At 42.0% G+C, this 23,238-nt stretch overlaps 1 protein-coding gene across 1 annotated transcript in view; it reads left to right on the top strand.

Annotated features, from left to right (window-relative positions):
- Window positions 1-1,525: 1,525 nt before the first annotated feature.
- The window catches only part of FBXO28 (F-box protein 28), a 28,561-nt gene continuing 6,848 nt past the window's right edge, over window positions 1,526-23,238 (top strand). Inside the window, exons 1-3 of the mRNA XM_056131858.1 lie at window positions 1,526-1,807; window positions 17,247-17,356; window positions 20,381-20,519. Coding sequence (XP_055987833.1) covers window positions 1,541-1,807; window positions 17,247-17,356; window positions 20,381-20,519 — 516 coding nt within the window. The 5' untranslated portion in view covers window positions 1,526-1,540. The remainder of the gene's footprint in view (window positions 1,808-17,246; window positions 17,357-20,380; window positions 20,520-23,238) is intronic.

Raw genomic sequence — 23,238 nt, 5'->3', positions numbered from 1 at the left:
TCTCTGAGTTTTTCATCGTTTGTAACAGCTTTTCAGGCTTCTCAGATGGGTCTTCAGTCTTAATGGCTTTCATGCCTTCGAACTGGTTCCAGACTTCCCAAACCTACATTGCCAGGGCCCCCTATCTCTCTGCCTGCAACAGAATTCTACTTCCTATATATAAAATATAATATATGCTCCTTTGTGTGAAACTTCTTTAATTTTAATAATTATTTTTGTTCATTTGGGGGGACATCCATTGATGCTTAGGGATCACTCCTGGCAGTGCTCTGGGTGCCATATGTAGAATGAATATGAGCCAGCCATGAGCAAGGCAAGTGCTCTACCTACTAAAGTATCTCCCCATGCCCTCATTTTACATAATTGTAATACATTTTTCCTTTTGTCTAAATCAGTAATTACTATGACTCCTAAAATATAATGATGTTCCCACAGGCACCACTATGGAAACAACCACCCAGCTTCACAGCTTCGTGACTGATCTCAGAAGAGATGCCAGCCAAGCCAATGAAACTCTCGGGTTCATGGATCTTCGGGGTGAAAATTTTGGGGCGCCCTCAGGAAGGCGGCAAGCCCAGTCCCTACCCTGCGGAAGCCCTGGCACTCACATCCACACCCCACAATCATTGCCATACAAATGGCCCAACTTCACAGCTTCCCCACTAATCTTGGAAGAGGTGCCACTATCTCTTCCAAGCGAAGACAAGACAATGAAACTCATGGGTACATTGGTCTTTATGTTGAGAACTCTGGGACCCAGAACGGGTTGAATGATCCAGTTCTACAAATCCTGAAACACCCAGCTGCACATGTGGTCATGTGACACTTCCAAACTCTACAGCACTGAAATCCCAGGAGAAGCACAGCAAATTAGATGGGGAAGTAGCATAGAAACCCCCTAAGCTCAATAAGCAAAAAACGGTAACGTGGAAGGCTCAACTAGCAACGGTAAATCCTTGGAAAAATGACTTTAATAACCCCATTGCGAGAGATAACAATTTTCACAAACTTTCTTTTACTGAACTATTTTTCGATAATTCCATTTTGTTGTTACAAGCAATATCAATTCAACCATTGTGCGACCAAGGGGGCAAGCTTGGGGGATGGGTGGGAAACGAGACAGCAGTGGAGATGGGGCTGGTGTTGGAAAACTGAATGCCCAAAACAGCTGTGTTGTGAATAACTTTGTAAACCACGGTGTTAGAACAAATTTAAAAAAAAAATAAACAAACAAAATATCACAATAACTCTATCACACATCCTTTCTCAGGTTAGGGAACTGCATCTGGTAAGTTAATCCTATATGTCCTGGAAGGATTCCCCGGTTCTCCATCAAGTTCTTCGCAAGCTTAGATAGCAGCGCCTAGGAGGATCCCCTTGCCAGCTCGCTCCCAGCTGAGCCCACTTTCCCGCCGGCTCCCGCCCCCTGGGCTCCGCCCCCTGCCCCAGGTGCCCCCTCCGAGGCGGCGCGGGGAGGAAGTGACGTAGCGGAAGCGTCCGTGTTCCCCTTGCAGTGGGGGGAAGGAATCAGTCCCCGAAGATGGCGGCGGCGTCGGAGGAGCGGATGACCGAGGAAGGAGGCGACGGCCACGGCGACGACGGCGCCTCTCCGGCCGTCGGCTCTGCCCCGCGGCTGCCCCCGCCGGCCCCGGCCCCGGCCCCGCCGCCGGGCTCCCAGACGCCCCCCGCCCCGGCGCTGGCTCCCGACCAGCTGCCTCCCCACAACACGCTGGTGGCGCTGCCCATCGTAGCCATCGAGAACATCCTCAGCTTCATGTCATACGACGAGATCAGCCAGCTGCGCCTGGTGAGAGGTCGGGGAGGGAGGGAGCCCCGCGCCCGGGCTGGGGGGCGGCGGCCGAGCGGCCCGCGCCCCCGCCCACCCTCCCTCCCGGAGGCGCCCCGCCAGCCCCCTCGGGCGGCCCGAGCCGGGCCCCGCCGCCGCCCCCGTCCCCGTCCCCGGAGGCCCCCCCCCCCCGCGGGGGAAGCCGAGCCCCCTGCGTGCCGGAGCTCCGGGGGCTCGGCCCCTCTCCCCGAGCCCGGGAGGGCGTCCGGGACTTGGGACGCGTCTCTGCGGTCCCCCAGCACCCCCGGCTGATTGACCCCAAATAAAGTCGAACCCTGCAAAAAGAAAAAAAAAAGCCCTTCCCGCCCCCACCTCGCCCGATGCTCCCACGCACACCCCCTCCCCCGAGAGTGAAGTCAACTTGCACCATCACCCCCCAGCCGGGCTGGGGAGGCTTGGTTCTAGAAATTTCCTTCTCTAACTAGTGATCCTGACGCCCACCCGCCGGCTCTCTGGCCTGATTTATCCAAAAGAGTGAACTTGCCATTGGGATTTTTCACTTCGTACCCCGGGGAGGTGGGGGGGGGGGGGGGGGGCGCTAACAAATATCTTCTGTTCAGGCCTCCTGTTTTGCGTCCTTTCTGTTAAAAAATAATAATAATAAATGTATGGCTTTTTTTAAATGGCAAGGAAATTGGAGAAGGTGGACATTTTGGAGTGATTGCAAACTGGTTCCATGTGCATGCTGAATCGGTGGTGGGAATTGTTTATAAGAGGACAAAGACGTGTGTTTCTTTTTTTTTCTGAACGTGCTGTGTCTTGGTTTTTCTCATTCATCGCCTTGCCGGTTTTTTTGTTGTGTTTTTGTTTGTTTGTTGTAAGGCTCACACCACTTTGAAATGGAAAATAATTGTAGTTTTGAAAAGAAATCATAATGTTTTCTTTTTTTTTTTAAAGCCGTCTTTTCTATTTAAATTCAGGTTGCTAGTTCCCCCACAACCACCCCTAGTCAACCAGCAGTTCAACCATGTCAAGTCTGCTGAATAAGAAAATTCTTCGGTTGAAAAGTGAATTCTTTTTTCCTCCCAAAATGATCTGTCCCTGAATTCCCCAAAGTGACATCCTCAGATTTTCTGTCGAATCTTAAATATTCCTTCAAATTGTTATAAAAGATGGTGCATCAGGATTCGTCTGTTTGTTCATGGTGTCCTGGTGATTGGGAATAACATTAGAATTGTGTCTTTCACCCAGACAATAGCTTTGTCAGCTTGCGATGGTCAGATCTGTGTTGTAAGAGTGGAGGAAATTAGTTTTTTGTTCATTAGTCGTTTCACATTTTTTACAAAACTAAGAACATTTCTAAAAGGGAAGGGTGCAGAGGGAAATCAGCTCCTCTTTGAGGACAGAATTAAAACACATCTAGCAGTTTAATAATCTCTTACCAGTGAAATATTCTGTTACACCTTTAATTCTTAAGCAGTTGTGTATTCGATCCTTTTAAGGCCGCAAATACGTAGTTTCAAACAATGATTTTTTTCCCCTCCACCCCTCCCCCGCAAGAAGTCAATTGGCAGTTTTATGCCTCAAAGATTTTTGTTTTGTTTTCTCTTTCAATACTGGGAAACTATTTTCTTAATTCTTTTCTTTACTTAAGATTAATGAATAATTATCCACTCCGTTAAATGGAAAGAACTTGTGTAGGGATTTGAAAGTGTCTGGTTTTAGATTCATTGGTTTAGTGTCTTAAGGTATGATTCAAGAAAAGCGTTCTTTCTTACCACTAGATGTCAGCATTAATTTAATTATGATCTCTTTATGAAATTGGCAGTCTAGAGGCAGCGCCTGCTAGGTGCTTTACGTGCCTTTTCCATTTTAAGTGGCCATTTGCAGCTAAGGAATGATTTGCTTTCCCCCCCTGCCCAAAAATTAAGGAACGTTTAAAGTATGCTGCTATATGGCAAATAAATTATATATAGTTCCTTTCATTGTTGTTTTCCCAGTGGAATTAAGGCTAGATATGCTTGGAAGATAATTATATTAAGGACATAATTAGTTTTCATGAAGCTGAACATCATCTATTTGAATGATAAGTTAGATTTTGTAGTGCTCAGATATTTGGGGAATTTTTTCCTTTCCATTTTCTTCCATCTTGTTAAGGACGTCCAGTATTTTAAAAAAGAATAAAAGGACAACAAGCATGACTATTGTTAGCACCTAAAGTAGACGCAGGCACACAGTCCATGTACTTATATTATTGTGAATTTCCTTGAAAAGGTTTTCTCTAAGCTGAAATTGCTTAAAATAACAGGCTGGTTTTTTTTTTTTAATACATACACGTAATTTATTTGATGATGGTCTTTGCCTCCTGTTTCGATGAATAATTGAAATTTGACTCTCCAGCCTGGCTGTTTCCAGGGGATTATCCAAATGTCTTACTGAGTTGAGTTTTTTGAATGCTGAGTTTTTTGGGTTTTGTTTCTTCCTGCCACAGACTTGCACCAGATGTACCCAGAGCATGGAAATCCTGGTTACATAGAAATAGTTTTAAAAATATTTAACTCCTCCAAAGTATTTAAAATGATTTGGCTGAGCACAACTTTTGACATGACAAAACATGTACTTTAATTGTGCTGATGTCACCAAGGCTCTCCCTTGACAGGCATGAAAGTCTTTCAGACAAGTGGCAAAGGTTAAGAAGTGAGGTCCTACCTCATTGTTAGGGAGCAAATCAAAGCTAACTTGGACTTGTGAGCCCAGTGATCTCATCCACTGAAAAAGTGAGAGTGTGTGTGTGTGCGTGTGTGTATGTGTGAAAATATCTGTGATGCTAACCAATTTTTCCCCTTTGTGGTCCAAGTGAGGTGCCTATAAGTTTATTTGGGATGTATGTTTGGTTAAAGATTAAATTCAGAACTTAGATCTGAAACAGAACATCTAGGTAATAACAAAATACATAGGTCCGAGATACTTCTCTAGATAGTGTTTGTCAACCCTTTTTTCAGCTTGACCCATTTCTCGTCTTGATTCCTTCCCATGGCCCTTCTGGACCCCTTGGTATATCCCAGGAGCCCCGAAGGAGTATATTGCCCCTGATTGAGAAACCTTCTAGAGTACTCTGGTAGCTTGGTTTATTGCTCCATCTAAAATTCTTTTCACATTTTCAGGTTGATGAGAAAATTTCAGTTTGAGGGTTGAGTTGATTGGCAGGAGATAGGAATGTGATGTCATTTTTCTTTTACATAGGCAAGGTATCTTTCAGATCCTTTGCTCTGTCCAGCACTCACTTTTTAGTTATTTTGGGAACACCTCTACATTCTTAAATGCCACTTGAGTACCAGAGAACCCAGTTTAGAACACATAAAAATGCAGTTTTTGTTTCAATGCCTGTCATAACAATATCATGTGTCATGTCTCTGGAATACTCCATTATGTATTCTGAGAGAATGAGTCAAAACTGTCAAATCACACTGGAGTATCAAAATTCCAGAAATGTTAACAGTATTTTGTTTCTAGCAATACTATCATTGATTCCTCTTGGCCCCAAAGAGCTTCACTGTCTCTCCAGCCCCCAGGTTATCAATTTTAATAAGTTCTTCAACTGATTATCAGCAAGAAATTATATTATTGGGGCTGGAGTGATAATACAGTGACTAGGGCACTTATCTTGCATGCAGCCAATCTGTGTTAATCCCTGGCACCACATCCCCCAATCACTGCCTGGTGTGCCCAATCCCCCTCACCCCATTATAGTATTGGGGGTAAATTCATTCTTGCAGATTATAATCTTACTACAAAGGGTTGGTTCAATCAATAACCACAGAAGCATGGTTGAAACATAACATATACACCTACCTAGATAACAAATACAGATAGTTCATGCAAGAACACTGATAGTTAGGTTTTAATCCAATTTGTAAAAGTGGGAGAACTTCCATACCAGGAGAGAAGATATTTAATGAAGTAATTGAGAAAGGTGACTTTTCCTCACACCTAGTGTTGCTCAGGGGTCCATGCACCACCCAGGTCAATTCTGGGACTCCAACTTTTTGAACCATCTCCTTGGCTCCAGTGTCATGCTTTTTGAGAGGGAGCGGGGATGGAGATGCCCTCCAAGTACATCAGAGAACTGATATACCTCTTAGTTTCTTCTGCTAGAAAATACGTACCTTCAAAGTACTTCTCAAGTGTTAGTACCTCAGTAATTCAGTTGTTCTTCTCATAGCACCTGTAGACTGGGGATTATCTTTGGAGGAACCTACTTCCCACTATTTTTTCCATTTTTTATAATTTTGTTTATTGAATCACGATGAGAGCAGTTACAAAGCTTTCGGGTTTAAGTCTCAGTCATACAATGAAACACCCGTACCTTCACCAGTGCCCATTCTCCACCCCCAAAAACCCCAGTATACCCCCATCCCACACCCTCTCCCTACCTGTGGGGCAAATGATTTCCACATTACTCTCTCTCTACTTTGATTACATTCAGTATTTTGACACCAGACCCACCATTATTATTTGCGATTTTACCCCTATATTGAAGCCCCAAGAGGACAATATAGTCTTCATGAATCCTTATTCATAAATAATGTGATACTATATTTGTGCTTTTTTTTTTCTTTTTGGGTCACAATCAGCGATGCACAGGGGTTACTCCTGTCTCTGCACTCAGGAATTACTCCTGGCGGTGCTTGGGGGATCATATGGGATGCTGGGAATGGAACCCAGGTCGGCTGCATATAAGGCAAATGCCCTACCTGCTATGCTATTGCTCCAGCCCCTGTACTCAATATTTTTGAATAAATAAAATAGTTCTTAAAATGTTTTTCCCCTGCCTAGAGTACACAGCCAGTAGATCAGTGCCACTGTGTAATAGTCTACTCAGTACAGATTGTCACAGTATTGAAACATAAGTTAATATTTCCCACAAAGGTGAGACTGTATATGTATTTGTAATTTTTTTTTTTAATTTTCAGTTTACCCAAGATGCTTTAAACATTCTAAGACCATCTGAGTGACTGAAATAGAACTCTGATGAAATGAGATCAAAATTGAGAAGGTGAGGAGCTGGAGAGATAGTACCATGGGCCACGCACTTGCACACAATCAACCTGGATCCATCTCTGGCATCCTGTATGGCCCCCGGAGCTTAGAGCCAGGAGTAACCCCTGAGCATCGCTGGGTGATGCCCATCAAAAACCCAATAAGGGGATATAAAGCTCTAGTACATATAGTTAATAAAAATAGCCATCTTCAGGAGTGCCTTCATTATAAATAACATTTAGTTTCTGTGTTGAGGAGAACAGTGATAGAGATTGAGATGTCAGAAAGGCTTATCTAGCTTTTAGGGTGAATTTTATGTTACAGAAATTATAGATTTCTGAGGGCCGGAATAATAGTACAGTGAGGAGGGGGCTTGCCTTGCATGTGGTCAACTTGGGTTCTATCTAACACTCACATAGCCCCTTGAGCACTGCCAGGAGTAAATCCTGAGTGTAGAGCCAGGAGTTATCCCTGAGCATTGAAAAAAGAAACTTTAGTCCTACTTGTTTGTTCAGGCTGATATTAAAGTGACTTTATATTTTATTTGGGGGAAGGATGTAACCCGAGAATTTAAAGGATTCTTGTAATTCTCCTGGCAGATAATTGAGAGTTCTGTTTCTCTCTGCAAAGTGTTAGGTCACTCATTTTCAGCTGACCTGATCAGTGACTGTCAGCAAGGGTAAAAATAATTGAAAACTATCTGTTCTAGATAATCCACTCATGGCTGGAGAGATAGCACAGCAGGTAGGGTGTTGGCCGACCCGGGTTCGATTCCCAGCATCCCATATGGTCCCCTGAGCGCCGCCAGGAGTAACTCCTGAGTGCAGAGCCAGGAGTTGCCCCTGTGCATCGCTGGGTGTGACCCAAAAAACAAAAGCAAAAAAAAAAAATCACTCCAAGTAAATTTTTTTGGTGAAAAAAATTAAAATGTCTTTGTAAAAAAGGTGGCAAGCTATATTTTTAATCACAAAAGGAAGTTGAGTTCATAGAAAAGACAAGAACCAAAATAGTTGAGGTTTATTTATTATTTTGTAAGTATGATAGTGGGGCTCATACTCAGAGCCTCACACAAGGCAAACGAAACAGCACTGAGTATTCCCAGCCCTGTTGTGCATTTCTCAGAGGATTATGACACCTGTTATTTTTGCTAGATTTGTTTTACTTTGCACTTTTTTTTTTTTTTTGCCTTTTGGGTCACACCCAGTGATGCTCAGGGGTCACTCCTGGCTCTTCACTCAGGAATTACTACCTGGCAGTGCTTGGGGAACCATATGGGATTCCGGGGATCAAACCCGGGTCGGCTGCGTGCAAGGCAAACGACTTACCCGCTGTGCTATTGCTCTGGCCCTGCTTTGCATTTATATGCTTACCGTTTTACTTTATTTACTTTATGTGCTTTAGCTACAGATGGTGCTCAGTAGCTATTCTTGGCCCTTACTCAGTAGTGATACTGGCAGTGCTCAGGGAATCATAAGCAGTGCCAGAATCTCACCTGCATATATGTCAGGTGCCTTAGTTCCTCCCCTGTACAACCTCTCTGGCCCCTTATTCGCCTTTTTTTTTTTTTAATTTTTTTATTTTTGGAAATAGGTTTATTCAGAAGTCTAGAGAAAGGAAAGAAAGTCACCAACCTGGGAGTTAGTTATTATAGAGCTAAGTTCCACCATCTTAAGTAAGATATAAATACAATGATATTTTACCCCTAAATGTTTTTTGCAATGTACTCATGGTATTATTTTCATTTAACATTATGTTTTCTAGCCAGATTTCTGAATTTATCCCTAAAAGCTTTGGGAAAGGAGAATTTAAGAGATCATTTACTCTTTAATCTGGGATAGTTCTTCCACTTTTAAAATCCATACTGTTTTGAAGATTCCAAGCCAGGTGGCCTCTCAGATGTCAGTAATGCAGATTTATTTGATTATTTCCTCATAATTCACTTCTGGTATTTGAACTTTGAGAGTACATAGGAAGATCTCTCCTTTAAGTTTCATTTTGCAAGTCACTGAATAACAGGATGGGCTTGAATAAACCATTCAGAAGAAAAATACTTTCTTTTTGTGAAGTGCCCATGCCCAGCAGTGGTCAGGGCTTACTCCTGGGTCTGTGCTCAGGGATCACTCCTGGTAGAGTTCAGGAGGCTCTTCACGGTGCCAGTGCCTGGGATGGAACTGAGGTTGGTGCATGCAAAGCAAGGCTCTTTAAGCCTGTACTGTCTCTTTGGTCCCAATCACAGTTTCTTATGGCTTTCATTTTCACGCTGTAGAAACAAAAGATATGGTTCTAAGTTTCATTTATTTACTCATTTATTTTGAAGGAAGAAAAGGTTTTTTTTTTTTTATGAAAACTTCCTTAGAAGGATATGAACCATCAGAAGTGGCCCAAAAACCAAGAAAAGAAGAAAGAAGGATGTGAGGGGAGAGAGAAGGGAGAAATATGTGTTTGAGAGAGAACACAGTTTCCTCCAGAGTGGAAATGGGCAAAGAAACAGAGACAAAAGCAAATGAGAACATGGGTTTGAAGATCAAGCCTGTAGGTTTCTGTTAATCCAAAGGGTTAATCTTTGATGATGACTTCTGAATTAATTAGAAGTAAAATAATTGATTGATTTGAGAACTGTAGAGTACCAAAGGAACCCAGAAAATATTTTGTCTTGGAGCCAGAGCAATATTTTGTACAGCAGACAAGCTCGTTGCTGACCCAGGGACCCTGGCATCCAGTATGGTCCCCTAACCTGGCCGAAGTGATCCCAAGCACAGAAGCAAGAATAAACCCTGAGCACCAGCAGATGTGGCCCAAAAACAGGAGAATGAAAAAAAAAATGGGGGCCTGTTAAAATGTCTTCTTAATTCAAAGATACTAAATAGTTTCATATTTTAACTTTTTTGAAATCTGACTCTTTTGCTCAACTTGTATCTATATTGGCAATGTTATATTTTGCCTAGAAGTGCTTTTATTAAATTGATTTAAAAAATATCTTAAAGGCTCTCTGGCATCTTAAAATCAAGGAATTCTAACAGAAATCGAAGCTATCTGGGAAAGAAATGCTACCAGTTAAAACTAGGACAATACATGTGGTAAGACTGTTTCATTGTCAGAAGTCAAAATGTGGAAAATAAGTGAAAGATTAGAGATTCTTTACTTTTTTGGGTCACACCAGCATTACTCAGGGTACTCCCTGCTCAGTGCGTGGGGATCACTCCTGGCAGTACTTAAGGCAGTGTCTTGTCAGGAATTGAACCCAGGCTCCCTGTGTACAAGCATGCATTCAGCCCACTTAACAGAATAGGTGGTTTTCACAGATTTATGGCATATATGTTTTGTATTATTAATAAAGACCATTGTTCTGCAACAGTTTAAAAGGTTGCTTAACAAATGCAGGTGAAGAAAATTTATTATTACCACTAAATTAGAAAATGTTTGTTTTTTAAAAAAATAAATTGAGAAATACGTAATAAAGGGGGGGGGAAAATCTCTATCATATGAGAGTAGCAAATAACAGAGGGACCCACATTCACTCTAGATTGATTATTCCTTTTGGAGTTTTGTTCATTTTTTCCCCAAAAGCTTTGGACTGTTCCCAGCAGTATTCAGAGGAACCATATATGCTTCCAGGAACCAAACTGGGGTCAGCTGCATGCAGGGCAAGTGCTTTGACACCTGCACTATTTCTCTGGCCCATTTTGTGCATATTTGTATATTCTACTGAAGAGTTTTATTTTATTCTTGTAGGTCACAGAATGGGCCGGAGTGATAGCACAGCAGTAAGGCATTTGCCTTGGGCATGGCCGGCCTGACCGAGCCAGGTTCAATTCCTCCGCCCCTCTCAGAGAGCCCGGCAAGTTACTGAGAATATCTCGCCCTCACAGCAAAGCCTGGCAAGTTCCCCGTGATGTATTCGTATTCGATATGCCAAACATAGTAACAAGTGTCACAATGGAGACATTACTGGGCCCCCTGAGCAAATCAATGAACAACGGGAGGACAGTGCTACGGGTCACAAAATTGCTACATATATACTGACTTAATAATCAGGAAGATAAGACTTTCTCCCTTTGGCCTTGGGGAATTATTAAAACATCCCTAAACTAGAGGCTAGAGAGAGTACAGTGGGTACTGTCTCTCACATGCCTTCCTCATGACCAATCGAATTCGATTCCTGCTACCTCACATGGCCCCCGAAGCTTTTCCAGGAAAGATCCCTGAGTGAAAAGCCAAGTCAGCCCTAAGCACAGCCAGGTGTGGCCCTCAAACCAAAGAAAGCAAAATAACCCTAAACTTAAGAGCCATTGTAGTAATTTGGAGACGGGGTACTCAGTGGCTGCTCCCAGCTCGGTGGACTGTGTGGTGCCAGGCTTGGACCTGGGCCCCCTGCATGCATGGCATGTGCATAGTCCATTGTACTATCTCTACAGCCCAACTTTCAATGATATAATAGTCAGTGACAGTTGAAGCTTCATTTATGTTTCACATCTTTGTCTGGTACTCACCTACGGTGATTACATTTATCTCCATGTGAAGCTTCCAGAGCCTTATCCTCAGTCTGAACAATCATAAGTACTTACCCCCAAAATAAATAAGCTGCCCTAATTACAGATCTCTCAAGGATTCAATGATTTTTTTTGTGTGTGGTGATGGTGTTTTAAGTTATCTTTTTTCTTTTCTTTTTTTTTTTTTTTTTCACTTTTTGGGTCACACCTGGCAATGCACAGGCATTGCTTCAGGCTCTGCACTCAGGAATCACTCCTGGCAGTGCTCAGGGAGCCATATGGGATACTGGGAATCGAACCCGGGTCAGCTGCATATAAGGCAAACACCCTGCCTGCTGTGCTATCACTCCAGCCCCCTTAAGTTACCTATTTGGGGGGGGCTGGGGAGATGACTCAAGAGACTGGAGCACACACTTTGCATGTTGGAGCCCCCGGCTCAGTCCTGCCAGGAGGGTCCCCCCACAGTACTGTCCAGTGTCACCCACTAAAAAATACGTCATTTCTCATTCGCTTTTTCCCGCCTGAACTGTGGGAGATTTTCTACTTCATCTTTCACTGACCCATCTGATGTAGCCTCAGGAGTCTGCTTGCTAATAGTGTCTTCATTCCAGGCTTGGGCCTTTTCGTTTGCTGTCACCTCTAGGTTAGCATTTCTGGCTTCAGAGGCGAATATCACCTGAAATCATTCTTCGATTTTACCTGCTTGTTTATATTTTTGTCACCCTAGTCAGTACTCCTATTCAGTTGCATTTCTGTATTATTAAAAAGCAACCATGGGGTCTGGAGTGATAGCACAGTGGGTAGGGTGTTTGCCTTGCACGCGGCCGACCCAGTTTTAATTCCCAGCATCCCACATGGTCCCCTGAGCACTGCCAGGAGTGATTCCTGAGTGCAAAGCCAGGAGTAACCCCTGAGCATCACCAGGTATGACCCGGAAAGAAAAAGAAAAAGCAACCTATGGGCTGCTGAGCGAGCATGATGACTCACTGCATGCTTTTTATGTAGCTAGCCTGTGTACAATACTCGTATCTCATGGTCCCCCACTGGAAGTAGCCCGAGTACTGATAGGTGTGGTCCCAAGAGAGAGAGAAGTCATCAGTAATTAGATAATTAATTAGAAGCAAAATTCATGATAAAATAATGGGCCATACTTTCAAAATTATTACAGCAGTATTTTGTCTTGAGTTTTTTCTTAGATGAGGGCTGGGGGGTGTTGGGTCACACCCAGTGGTGTTCAGGGGCTGTTCCTGGCTCTGTGCTTAGGAGTGACCCCTAGCAGTGCCCTCGGGTTCATATCTAGTGCCAATGTGAACCAGGGTTGGCCACATGCAAGGCAAGCCTCTTATCTCCTATACTGTCTCTAGCTTTTTTAATTTTTTCTTTGAAAACATACTTTTCCAGTTTTATTGACATAATTGGCATATAGCACTACATAAGTTTAAAGCATATAGCATAATTGATGTAAATTGTGAAACGATTGCCACAATAAATTTAGTTGCATTATTTTATCTCAACTTATCAGAAGTCATAGAATCCACAAAGACCAGAACGTCCACAAAGACCTGTTTTCACCAAGTTATGTATGCTACATGATGCTTCACATCAAATAGTTTTTAACAAGAACAAAATGTAAGATTTGGGGGGTTTATAACTCCCACCTTTTGTTCTCTTGAACTACCGCTTTCCAGTCTTTGAGTTGATTATCTTTGAATTGATACTGACTTTCTGTTATGAGAGATGGCAGTTTAGCCTGCTCTGGACCCCTTATCACACAAAGACTTTCTTCCTCCAACAATGCAATAAAAATTTTGTTTTTTCCTCCCATAAACTTCAGGGTTTTTTTTTTTTCTTTTGGGCGGGGAGGGGGGGAGGGAGTACGGAGTACGACTGGGATCGGTCACATGCATGGTGAGCACCTTAAGCCTTCTATCTCTGCAGCCCCTTCACAACTTTCAGTGCCTGTGTTTATGACCTTGTGGTTATCTAGATAGAACAAGTTTCTCCAGTATGATCCAGGGATCTCAGAGAGTCTATAAAATCTCAGATATTTTTGTCTGACCAGTTAGCGCAGTTGGTTAGAACCTGGTTCTGATAAAAATCTAAAATGTTTTTAGTACAGTGCTAAGATATTACTCATATTTTCTGTCATTGTGAAAGCATGCTGTTGAGTTTTCCGGTGGCTAAAATTCATGTGATTTTTTTTTTTTATCATACCATTCTTACAGTGTGTTTTCTGGAATTTTATAAAGCAAGAATTACCTCAAAGTGTTGAATGGAGAGACAAATGAAAATTCTTGTGCATTCTATTACAGCACATTTCCAGGAAATTTGCAAAAATGGGCTAGATAGTACAGCTGGTAGGGCATTTGCCTTGCAGGCAGCTGACCTGGTTGAATCCCTGGCATCTCGTATGGTCCCTGGAGTACCACCAGGAGTGATTCCTAGCACTAGCCAGGAGTTAGCACAGAACGTCACCAGGTGTGATCCCAAAACAGACAAAAAAAGTAACTCTCTTAGAGCCAGACCAGAGAGACCTCAAAGGAAAGTGTAAACTTTGTGAGAGGGAGACCCATATTCAATCTGTGACCCCAAAACAACTTACTAAATATTTTGTTTTAAGAGAAGTTTTTAAAATATATTGTTGGTTGTTTTTAATTGAACAAATGTTGATAACAAATAGATTCATATTTTAAGATAATTTAAATTTTCTCAGCATAAATAGGGAACTTTGTGTTATGTTTTTGGCAACTAAAAGAACTCTTTTCCTTAGTATCTTTCAGTTGGCATACTGTGATTCAGAAAATAACTAGTATGATCTGGGTTCAATCCCTGGCATTCCACATGGTCCCCTGAGCCCTTCAGGAGTGATCCTTGAGTTCTAAGCTTTAATCCAGTTCATCAGATTTTTTTTTTTTTTGCGTCACACCCCGTGATGCACAGGGGTTGCTCCTGGCTTTGCACTAAGGAATTACTCCTGGAGATGCTCAGGGGACCATATGGGATGCTGGGAATCAACCCGGGTTGACCGTGTGCAAAGCAAACGCCCTACCCGCTGTACTATTGCTCCAGCCCAGAATTTTTGTTCTTACATTATCCCTATATTGTATTTTCCTATATGTGAAATATCCCTCTACATTCAGGGAAAAGCTAAAGTCATTTCAGATGATTCAACATCTTATTTTAACATGTATTTGTCGTACACTTGGGTTTGGATGCTCAGAGAGGTAGAAAATATAAGACCACCCTGTTTGGCCTTGATACAGATTTATCTGTTTGTTGCAGTTCGGTTTTGGTTTTAGTTTTGGGCCACACCCAGCATTGCTCAGGGATTGCTACTAACTCTGTACTCGGGTAGGGCTTGGGGACCATATGTGGGGAGCCAGGGATCAAACCCAGATACGCTGCATGCAGCGCCAGCACCCTACCTGCTACACTATCGCTCCAGCAGCCATCTCTTCCTGTACAGTGAGAATTAACATTCTGTTTGCTGAGTCTTTGCAGAATTCTTAGGGATCAAGGAACAGATTTTGTGTGGTAAGGTTCATTAAGATAAGGGATGTCTTGGAAAAATAAATACAAGAAGGAAGTTTTGATTTAATACAAAAATTAAACAAATAGTTTTAAGTTAGATTTTACCAGTGATTTGGCATTTATTGCTTTAACGTTCCAGTGATGTCAGGTATTGTTAACATTTTACAAATGGTTGATTCTAGCTTCAGTGGCTAACTTGGTGAAGATTGCATAAAAGTTGGAAATAAATTTAGCCGTTCTGGGGGCTGAAAGTCGAGTGTAGTGGGCAGAGCGCTTATCTTGCAAGTGGCCAACCCACGTTTGATTCCCCCGGACCCCTGAGCACTGTGAGTGTGGCCCAAACACACACAGTCCACAAAAAGCAATTAGGCATTCTGATTTAGGAGTCTGTGCTTTCATTATTTATAAGCATCATGTTCATTAAGAATTCAGAGTAATTGGGGTTCTGCTGTGCCTAATAGGTACTTTTTTAAAAAATTTTAAAGTAACATGATTTACAGTTATTCATAGTTGAGGTTTAGATAAATAGTTTTGCAGCACCAGTCCCACCACCAGTGTCAAATTCCCTCCACCAATATTGCCAGGTTCCCTCCCATATCCCCACCCCACCCCACTCCACTCCCCAGCCTGCCCTCTTGACAGCGACCTTTCTAAATTTGGTTATTGGCAATATAAAAATAAGTTATTGGCGGCTGTTGTGGGGGCAGACTTGAGAGGTGGTTAAGAAAGTTGGAGACAGTGGTGGAAGGAAGGTGGTGGGCTTGGTGTTGTAGTACTGAATGCCTCTAACAAATCAGCATGAACACTTTGTAAACCTTATTAGATCCTTAAAAAGAAGCATGAGGGGAATTTACATATGTAGGCCTTACCTATTCCGTGTAAACTCCAAAATATATTAACACAATTGCTTTAAAAATTTTATTAGTGACAAATGAGATATGACTAGTCCCATAATAAGGTCCACATATAAAATAAAATTTAATGTAATATACTTTAGATTCCAGAGTTGAAAACAAATATATGTAAATGAAAACAGCATTTTATTATATTAAATGGTTTTAATTTTCTTATTTACATAAGTCAAAACTATGTAGTAATTGCAAATTGGCTCTTACTGGATTATTTTCTGATCATTCTGTTTGCCATTTCTTAAAGTTTTGTTGGAATAAGAAATATAAAGTACCTTTGTTACGCGCCTAAGGGAATAGGTTGGGATTGGGAAAGAAACTGGGACATTGGTGGAGGGAAGATCACACGGGTGGCGTTGGAACACTAAATGCTTGAAACAACTGTATGATGAACAACTTTGTGAATTACCATATTTCTAATAAAAATTAAAAATAAAAATTAATCAGTTGTTAAGGGTTTCTTGATTTCAGTGTTGTTGACTCTGTGGTTTAGATACTTGACTCTGTCATTCCTTAATACCACCTCTGTACCTGAATCCCCTCACTCACAGGCCCTATTGCGTCTCTTTGGTCTCTTTCCTTCCTCTCCTCTCTTTCTCTCCTTTTCCTCCCTGAACTTTGGGGCCACCTACTAGGTAAATACTTCTGGAAAATATTACTCTAGTATGTAAACTAGCCATCATGGAACACTCCTTGGAAAACCAAGAATTAGTAAGAATTCTCATTAGGTAATACAGGGCTAGGGTGATAGTATAGCGGGTAAGGCACCTGATTTACACTTGGCCAACCCAAGTTCGATCCCCAGCATCCCATATGGTCCCCAAACACCACCAGGAGTAATTCCTGAGCATTGCTGGGTTTGACCCAAAAACAGCAACAGCAACAAATAGCTAGTTCTGGTAATAAAGGATATATGCTTTATAAGGGACTAGACACAATTTTGAAAGCATGTTTTTAGCTGAAGAAAACAATTTTTTTTGGTCTCAGATCATAAAAAACTGATACTACTCTTACACTGGTTTGCAGGAATGTTGTCCGTTGACCGTGGTAGTAAGTATATATTCAGAATATTTAACAAATAAGTAAAAGAGTAAAATATTCCTTGCCTACATAGAACACTAATTTCTCAGTGCAGTATTGCAAGAATTGTAATGAGGGGCTGGAGCAATAGTACAGTGGGTAGGGCGTTTTCCTTGCATGCGGCCGACCCGGGTTCGAGTCTCAGCATCCCATATGGTTCCCCGAGCACCGCCAGGAATGATTCCTGAGTGCAAAGCCAGGAATAACCCCTGAGCATAGCAGGGTGTGACCCCCCCCCCAAAAAAAAGAATTGCAACGAGCAGTACAGGTGTGTACTAATTCAAAGGTTCAGGCAGCAAAATGGGGAATAATACTAGCACAGAGAAGTTTCAGCCATCTGGTATGAGTCTAAGTTCACTGTTTGTTGTGCTTTATTTTATTTTTCAAACTTTTTCTCCTCTCTTCCCATAGGTTTGTAAAAGAATGGACTTGGTTTGTCAGAGAATGTTAAATCAGGGATTTCTAAAAGTGGAGAGGTACCATAATCTATGTCAGAAACAAGTTAAAGCACAACTCCCGAGGTATGTTATGGTGAGAGTGACAGTGATTTCTCATCGGGGGTTTCATTGTGGGTAGGGGTTGGGCTGTACCTGGCTGTGCTCAGCGTCTGCTTTCAACCCTGGGAGCTTGGAGGTTGTTTCCAGGGATGCTGGGAGGAAACTCTGTCGTGCCAGGGATCAAACTGGGTTTGGCAGGACACAAGATAAATCCCTAACCGCCGGGGCTGGGGCAATAGCACAGCAGGTAGGGCATTGTCCTTGCACACAGCCGACCTCGGTTCAATTCCCAGCATCCCATATGGTCCCCCAAGCACCGCCAGGAGTAATTCCTGAGTGAAGAGCCAGAATAACCCCTGTGCATCACCAGATGTGGCCCAAAAAGCAAAATAAATAAATAAATTCCTAACCGTCATATTATCTCATGCCCCAAATAACTTTTTTTAATCACTCTAAGGGTTTGCATGTTAAGGATTTCAAAGGTTTTTAAGCAGACGGTATGCAGATGACAATTGACAATTTTTTTTTTAACTGATTTGTCCTTCCAAATTTCTTCCTACCCACCAGTTCTCAGGGCTTAGTTCTGACTCCGTGCTTAGGATCACTCCTGGCCGTGCACCGGGCACCCTATGTGGTGCCCAGGCCTGCCACATGCAAGGCAAATGCCTATCCCATTGTATAATCTCTGGTCCCAGTTTGTCCTTTCCTTTGTACATTTTGCTGAAATTTCAGCTGGGCAGTTAGGCAGGATAATACAAAGGCCTTCATGTTGAGAAGGAAGATGTAAAACTAACTCCACCTATCCTGTGTGCACTGCCAGGTGTTCCCCTCCCCAGCCCTCCCCCAAAAAATTACGTTTTCAAAAATGAAAAAGAAGAAAAGTGGAAATATGTATGTTCATGAACTGGAAGATTTCAATTAAGATGGAAATACAATCCAAATTGGTCTATACATTCCGTGTAATCCCTGTCAAAATTCTACTTGCCTTTTTTGGGTTTTGACCACATTTAGCAGTAGGTGGGACCATGCAGTGTTGGAAGTCTGACTTGGGGACTTCCTTACCATTTGAGCCTGCTCTCCAGCCCCTCTTGTCTTTTTTTTTTTTTTCTAACTGAAATGGTTTAGATTTCAGTTGAAATATAAAAGACTCAGAATAACCAACACAACCACGAAAAAACCATAGTTGGAGGATTCTGCTTAACAAATTTCAAAACTTGCCTAAAGAACTAATAGTAATCAAACGTGGTATTGGCACAAAGATGTGCTTATATAAATTTGTGGAATTAAAATGAAAGAAAAGAAGAAAATTACTTCTAATTCAAGATTTAACAAGGAAGTCAAGACAAGTCACTGGATTAATAAAAGTGTTTTGGGGAGCACCCCGGGGAGCTTGGTCGGAGGACTGAATTCGTGCTGGCTTCCATCCCTGGCATACTTAGCTATCCCGAGCACTGCCAGGTGTGACCCTAATGGCCCGCCACACAGCTGGCCCCCAGCAGCACCGCTCAGGCCCAAGCAGCTAAGCCATGTTTCTCTGGGAGTCACTCAAAGCACTTTGAGCATTTGTTGGGAGGCCGCACCTGAACTTAAGAAAAATGTAGGCAGGGCCAAAGCGATAGTACAGTGGGTAGGGCATTTCATCTGCACACAGCCAATGCACATTCAATCCCCAGCATCCCATATGGTCCCAGAGCACCTCCAGGAGTAATTCCAGAGTGCAGAGTGAGGAGTAACCCCCGAGCATTGCCAAGTGTGACCCAAAAAGCAAAAAGAAAAGAAAAATGTAGGCAGCTGAGTTTCTAGATGTATGCAAATGACGGGAATTGCAGCCCAGGAATAGCTCTGTGGTAGAACTCGCACTTTGCAGTCCAATTTCCAGTATACATCTAGATATGTAAAACCAGGAATGACATTGAACCCCTGCTTCCTCATCTAGAGGATGAATGCAGACTATCCTACAGAGATGTACATAAGTGTCAGTACTGTGCCATTAATCTTAGCCGGGGGGAGCTGGGGCTCTGGCTGGAGAGTCAAGAGCACTTGCCTTGCATGTATAAGGCCCTGGGTCTGATCCATAGCACCCACAAAATGCTGTTTCCAAAAAAAAAAATGCTCCAGAGGCTTCGTGAATTTGTATTTGGTCATGGTTTCTTGGTGATGACACCAAGAGCAAACAAATCAAAATAGATCTCTCTACCTTAAAGGACTCTTCAAGAATAAGTGGGAAAATGGGTGAAAACTCAAGTGGCTACCAAGATATTTGCATCCAGATCATAGTAGCCAGCCATGCAGATCAACATTTGAAAACCCCAGTTCAGAGACAGGCAAAGGATCTAAGCATCCTGACAATTTGGCGGGGAGGGAGAGTGGGGGGGTGGTGTCAGAATGGCAAGCACCCACATCTGCCTGTTTTCTGGGCTTATTCCTGATTCCATGCTCAGGGGTCACTCCTGAGGGTACTCAGTGACGGGGCGGGGGTGGGGATCAAACCAGGGTTTGCAAGCACCTTACCCATGTACTATCTCTGGTCCTAATCAATGATTTGTTTTGTTTGGGGATCACACTGGCTATGCTCAGGACTTAACTCTTGGCTCTGTACTCAGGGATCATTCCTGTGGTGACTGTGGTGCCAGAGATCGAACCTGGTTGGCTGTGTGCAAGATAAGACCCCGATCCCTCTGTACTCGCTCCAGCCCCAGTCAGAAACTGATTTTGAGCAAAACATATGGTCTCATCTTTGTCCCCATGTAATTCTTTTATTTATCTGATTCAAGTAGGCTATTGGAACATATGCTACTGGAACATACAGAATACAGTATATACAGCCAGAAACAAAACAAAACCAAAAAATGTTTCAAGTATTTTATGAGTGAATCCTTGGCAGAAATTTCTGAATAGCAGTTCATTTACTAAGGTTAAATTATGACTGAATTGTAGATTTCTAAATTCACATGTAAAGGCTAGACTATTTTAGTCAGGCATTTGACTGTTTAACATTTTAACCTCGGCTCACACTACTCCTGTAATGGTTGCTTCTTTTAATCATAGGAGAGAGTCAGAAAGGAGAAACCATTCATTAGCTCGTCATGCAGACATCCTTGCTGCTGTTGAAACAAGACTATCACTATTAAATATGACTTTCATGAAGTATGTGGATTCTAACCTCTGTTGCTTCATCCCAGGAAAGGTAAAATGAAATTGATTACCTTAAACAGCTGGATTGCTCACTAGTCCCTGCGAACTGTATATTATTATAAAGCAGTTTTTGTTTTGTTACTTTTTTGGTTGTGGCTCACACTTGGTAGTGTTCAGAGCTTCATCCTGCCTTCTTTGCTCGGGATTAAAGTGAATTTTTTTGGTGGGGGTTGGGGTAGTGGGGATCATACCCAGCAATGCTCAGGGTTTATTCCCGGCTCTGCACTCAGGAGTTACTCCTCACAGTGCTCAGATACTGAGAATCGAACTCAGATCAGCCTGAGTTCAGCCTCAGGTCAGCAATTCAGCAATCGGCTATTGTACTATTGCTCTGGCCCCTAAGATGAATTTTTAAATATCATGATTGTTCCTACTTCTCTAAGATTCTGTGAATGTGTTTGTATAGTAACTTATATGAATTATATGTCACTTATTTGATCTTTATATTGAAAACTCTACTCAAATACACGCAAGTCACACTATAGTTGGCTGGGAATATAGCTTGGTAGTAATGTGCCTTGTTTATGTGAGGTCCTGGATTTGATTCCCAGTATCATCATAATAAGAAACCGTACTGTTCCTTTAGAAACCCATTATAAATTCAGTAAAAACCTTTTGAGTTTGCACTCTTAAGATACAAGAAATAAAAGGCGCAAAAAAATAGTACATGCAGCCCAATGGGCAAATAAGTTCCTACCACCTTGCATGTTCCCCCTGGGTACCAATGGGACCTCTGAGCACAGAACCAGGAGTAGCCTCGAAGCACTACCCATGTGACCCTAATACCAAAAACAAAAAGATAGCAGAGATAGGACAATGAACAAAATAATGTCTCTGCCTTCAAGATCATTATAATTTTGAGGAGGTGGTAGTGTAGGAGGGACAAACTGGGTTCTTGTTTTCTTCAGAAATATTTCATGAAGGCAACCTAAAAATTTCCAGATTTAACAAGAATAAGTAATTAACTATATAACTATACTCAAAGCCAAGAAACGATGCTGTTTAGCAGAAAGACAAGTTTATTGAGATCTGCTTGCTGTCACATGAAGTAAAACCCTAACATTCAGCATTCTGCTCATACCTTTAGCGTTATCTTTTTGAAATGAATGTGCTCAGGTGAAATCTGTGTGTATTGTTTTGTTTTCCTTTCTGTTGTATTTTGGACTTGAGGCGGCTGGGAATCCTATAAGGCATCTGCTTCCCTTGAACCACATCACCAGCCCCAGTCTTTCTCTTTTTGTCTTTTTTCTCTTTTGTGTCTATAACTTTATATATTGGAAGAATAGAAAGGGGCTTGGTCATTTTTCTGCTTAGTTGATGCTGACAAAAGAACCCCTTAGCATGGCTGAAATTCATTACTACTAAAATTTGAATGATCTCTTTTTGTTATTTTTGGTCAATAACAAACATTGGCATTATTTTGTTACATATTTTCTTCATTTTAATTTTGTGTGATATTGGGGGAGGGAGGGACCTGTTACCATTTTATTTGAAATATTCCTTGATGATCCTCAGTTCTTGCAGAATATTACAAATGTAGGATAGTATTAAAAAGTTCTAGTTTAAAATATGTGCCAGAGGTTTGTTGTTTCTTTTTTTGTTTTTTGTTTTTTTTGCTTTTTTGGGTCACACCCAGTGATGCACAGGGGTTACTCCTGGTTCGTGCACTCAGAAATTACTCCTAGCCGTGCTTGGGGGGACCATATGGGATGCTGGGAATCAAACCCGGGTCAGCCACGTGCAAGACAAACGCTCTACCCAGCCCCTATACCAGAGTTTTATTCACATTTTACAAACTAGAGGAGTTCCTGATAAGGTTATTGAACCAGTGATATAAGTTATGTCATGTAACTACATAGTTTTTATTACATACCTCATTGCTATGAGACAAATATTTAAGAAAACTCATCAGTTTTCATAGTCTCAAAGACAGTTTGGTCCTTTGTTAACCAGTAAATGTTGCTAAGTTTGTGACATCCCTTCTGGCTTGCAGTAGCATTGGGACCTTTATAGAAGCTGGCTCTCTATTCTTGGTTAGGATCAATGATAAGAAAATGTTCTTGGCAATTTAAAATGGAGTCTTAAGTCTGTCAAAAGAACTCAGATTGATCGGTGTTTTGTCAGTATTATGTGTGTAGGAATCAGCAGACTCTCCATGAGTGGCTCGGAATGAATGGTTTTGCCTTCATGGGCTCATGACCTGTCACAGATACTTAACTCAGATCACCATCGTTACCAGGGCAAATGAGTGGCTTGTTATTAAAAATTCAACTTTATTTACAAAGAAGACACAGATTAAGGTGAGAACCACAGATTCTCACCTTGACCCATCTCAGAAATTAGTAGTTAGATTATTGACTCATTTCTGTGGGGGTTTTTTTCCTTCCTTCTGTCTGCCATACAGAAGTCAAAGTTACTGCAGTAAATTCTCATGATCAGTGTGAGCGGTTCACACATCCTCTAGGGCATGCAAACAAAGAACAAGTAGTTGTTCTGGGAAATGTACTAGAAGAACACATGGATAGTCCCTGCTGTTAACTGTTCACAGGAATGGGTAGTCCTTTCTTTGTATTTTTTCCCTCAGTCCAGAGTCCAGTTGGGGATTATGTGTAGATAGCTTGTTCTTTCGTCTGGAATAGGTCTATTTCTTGAAGTACAGAGATCAGCTGTTTTGAAAAACAGCCTTCAATTTGAGTTGATTGGATATTTGC

The sequence above is a fragment of the Sorex fumeus genome, unplaced genomic scaffold (assembly GCF_029834395.1).
Source record: "Sorex fumeus unplaced genomic scaffold, SorFum_2.1 ptg000007l, whole genome shotgun sequence".
In the NCBI taxonomy this organism is placed as follows: domain Eukaryota; kingdom Metazoa; phylum Chordata; class Mammalia; order Eulipotyphla; family Soricidae; genus Sorex; species Sorex fumeus.
This window is presented reverse-complemented; position numbering and strand designations above follow the sequence as displayed.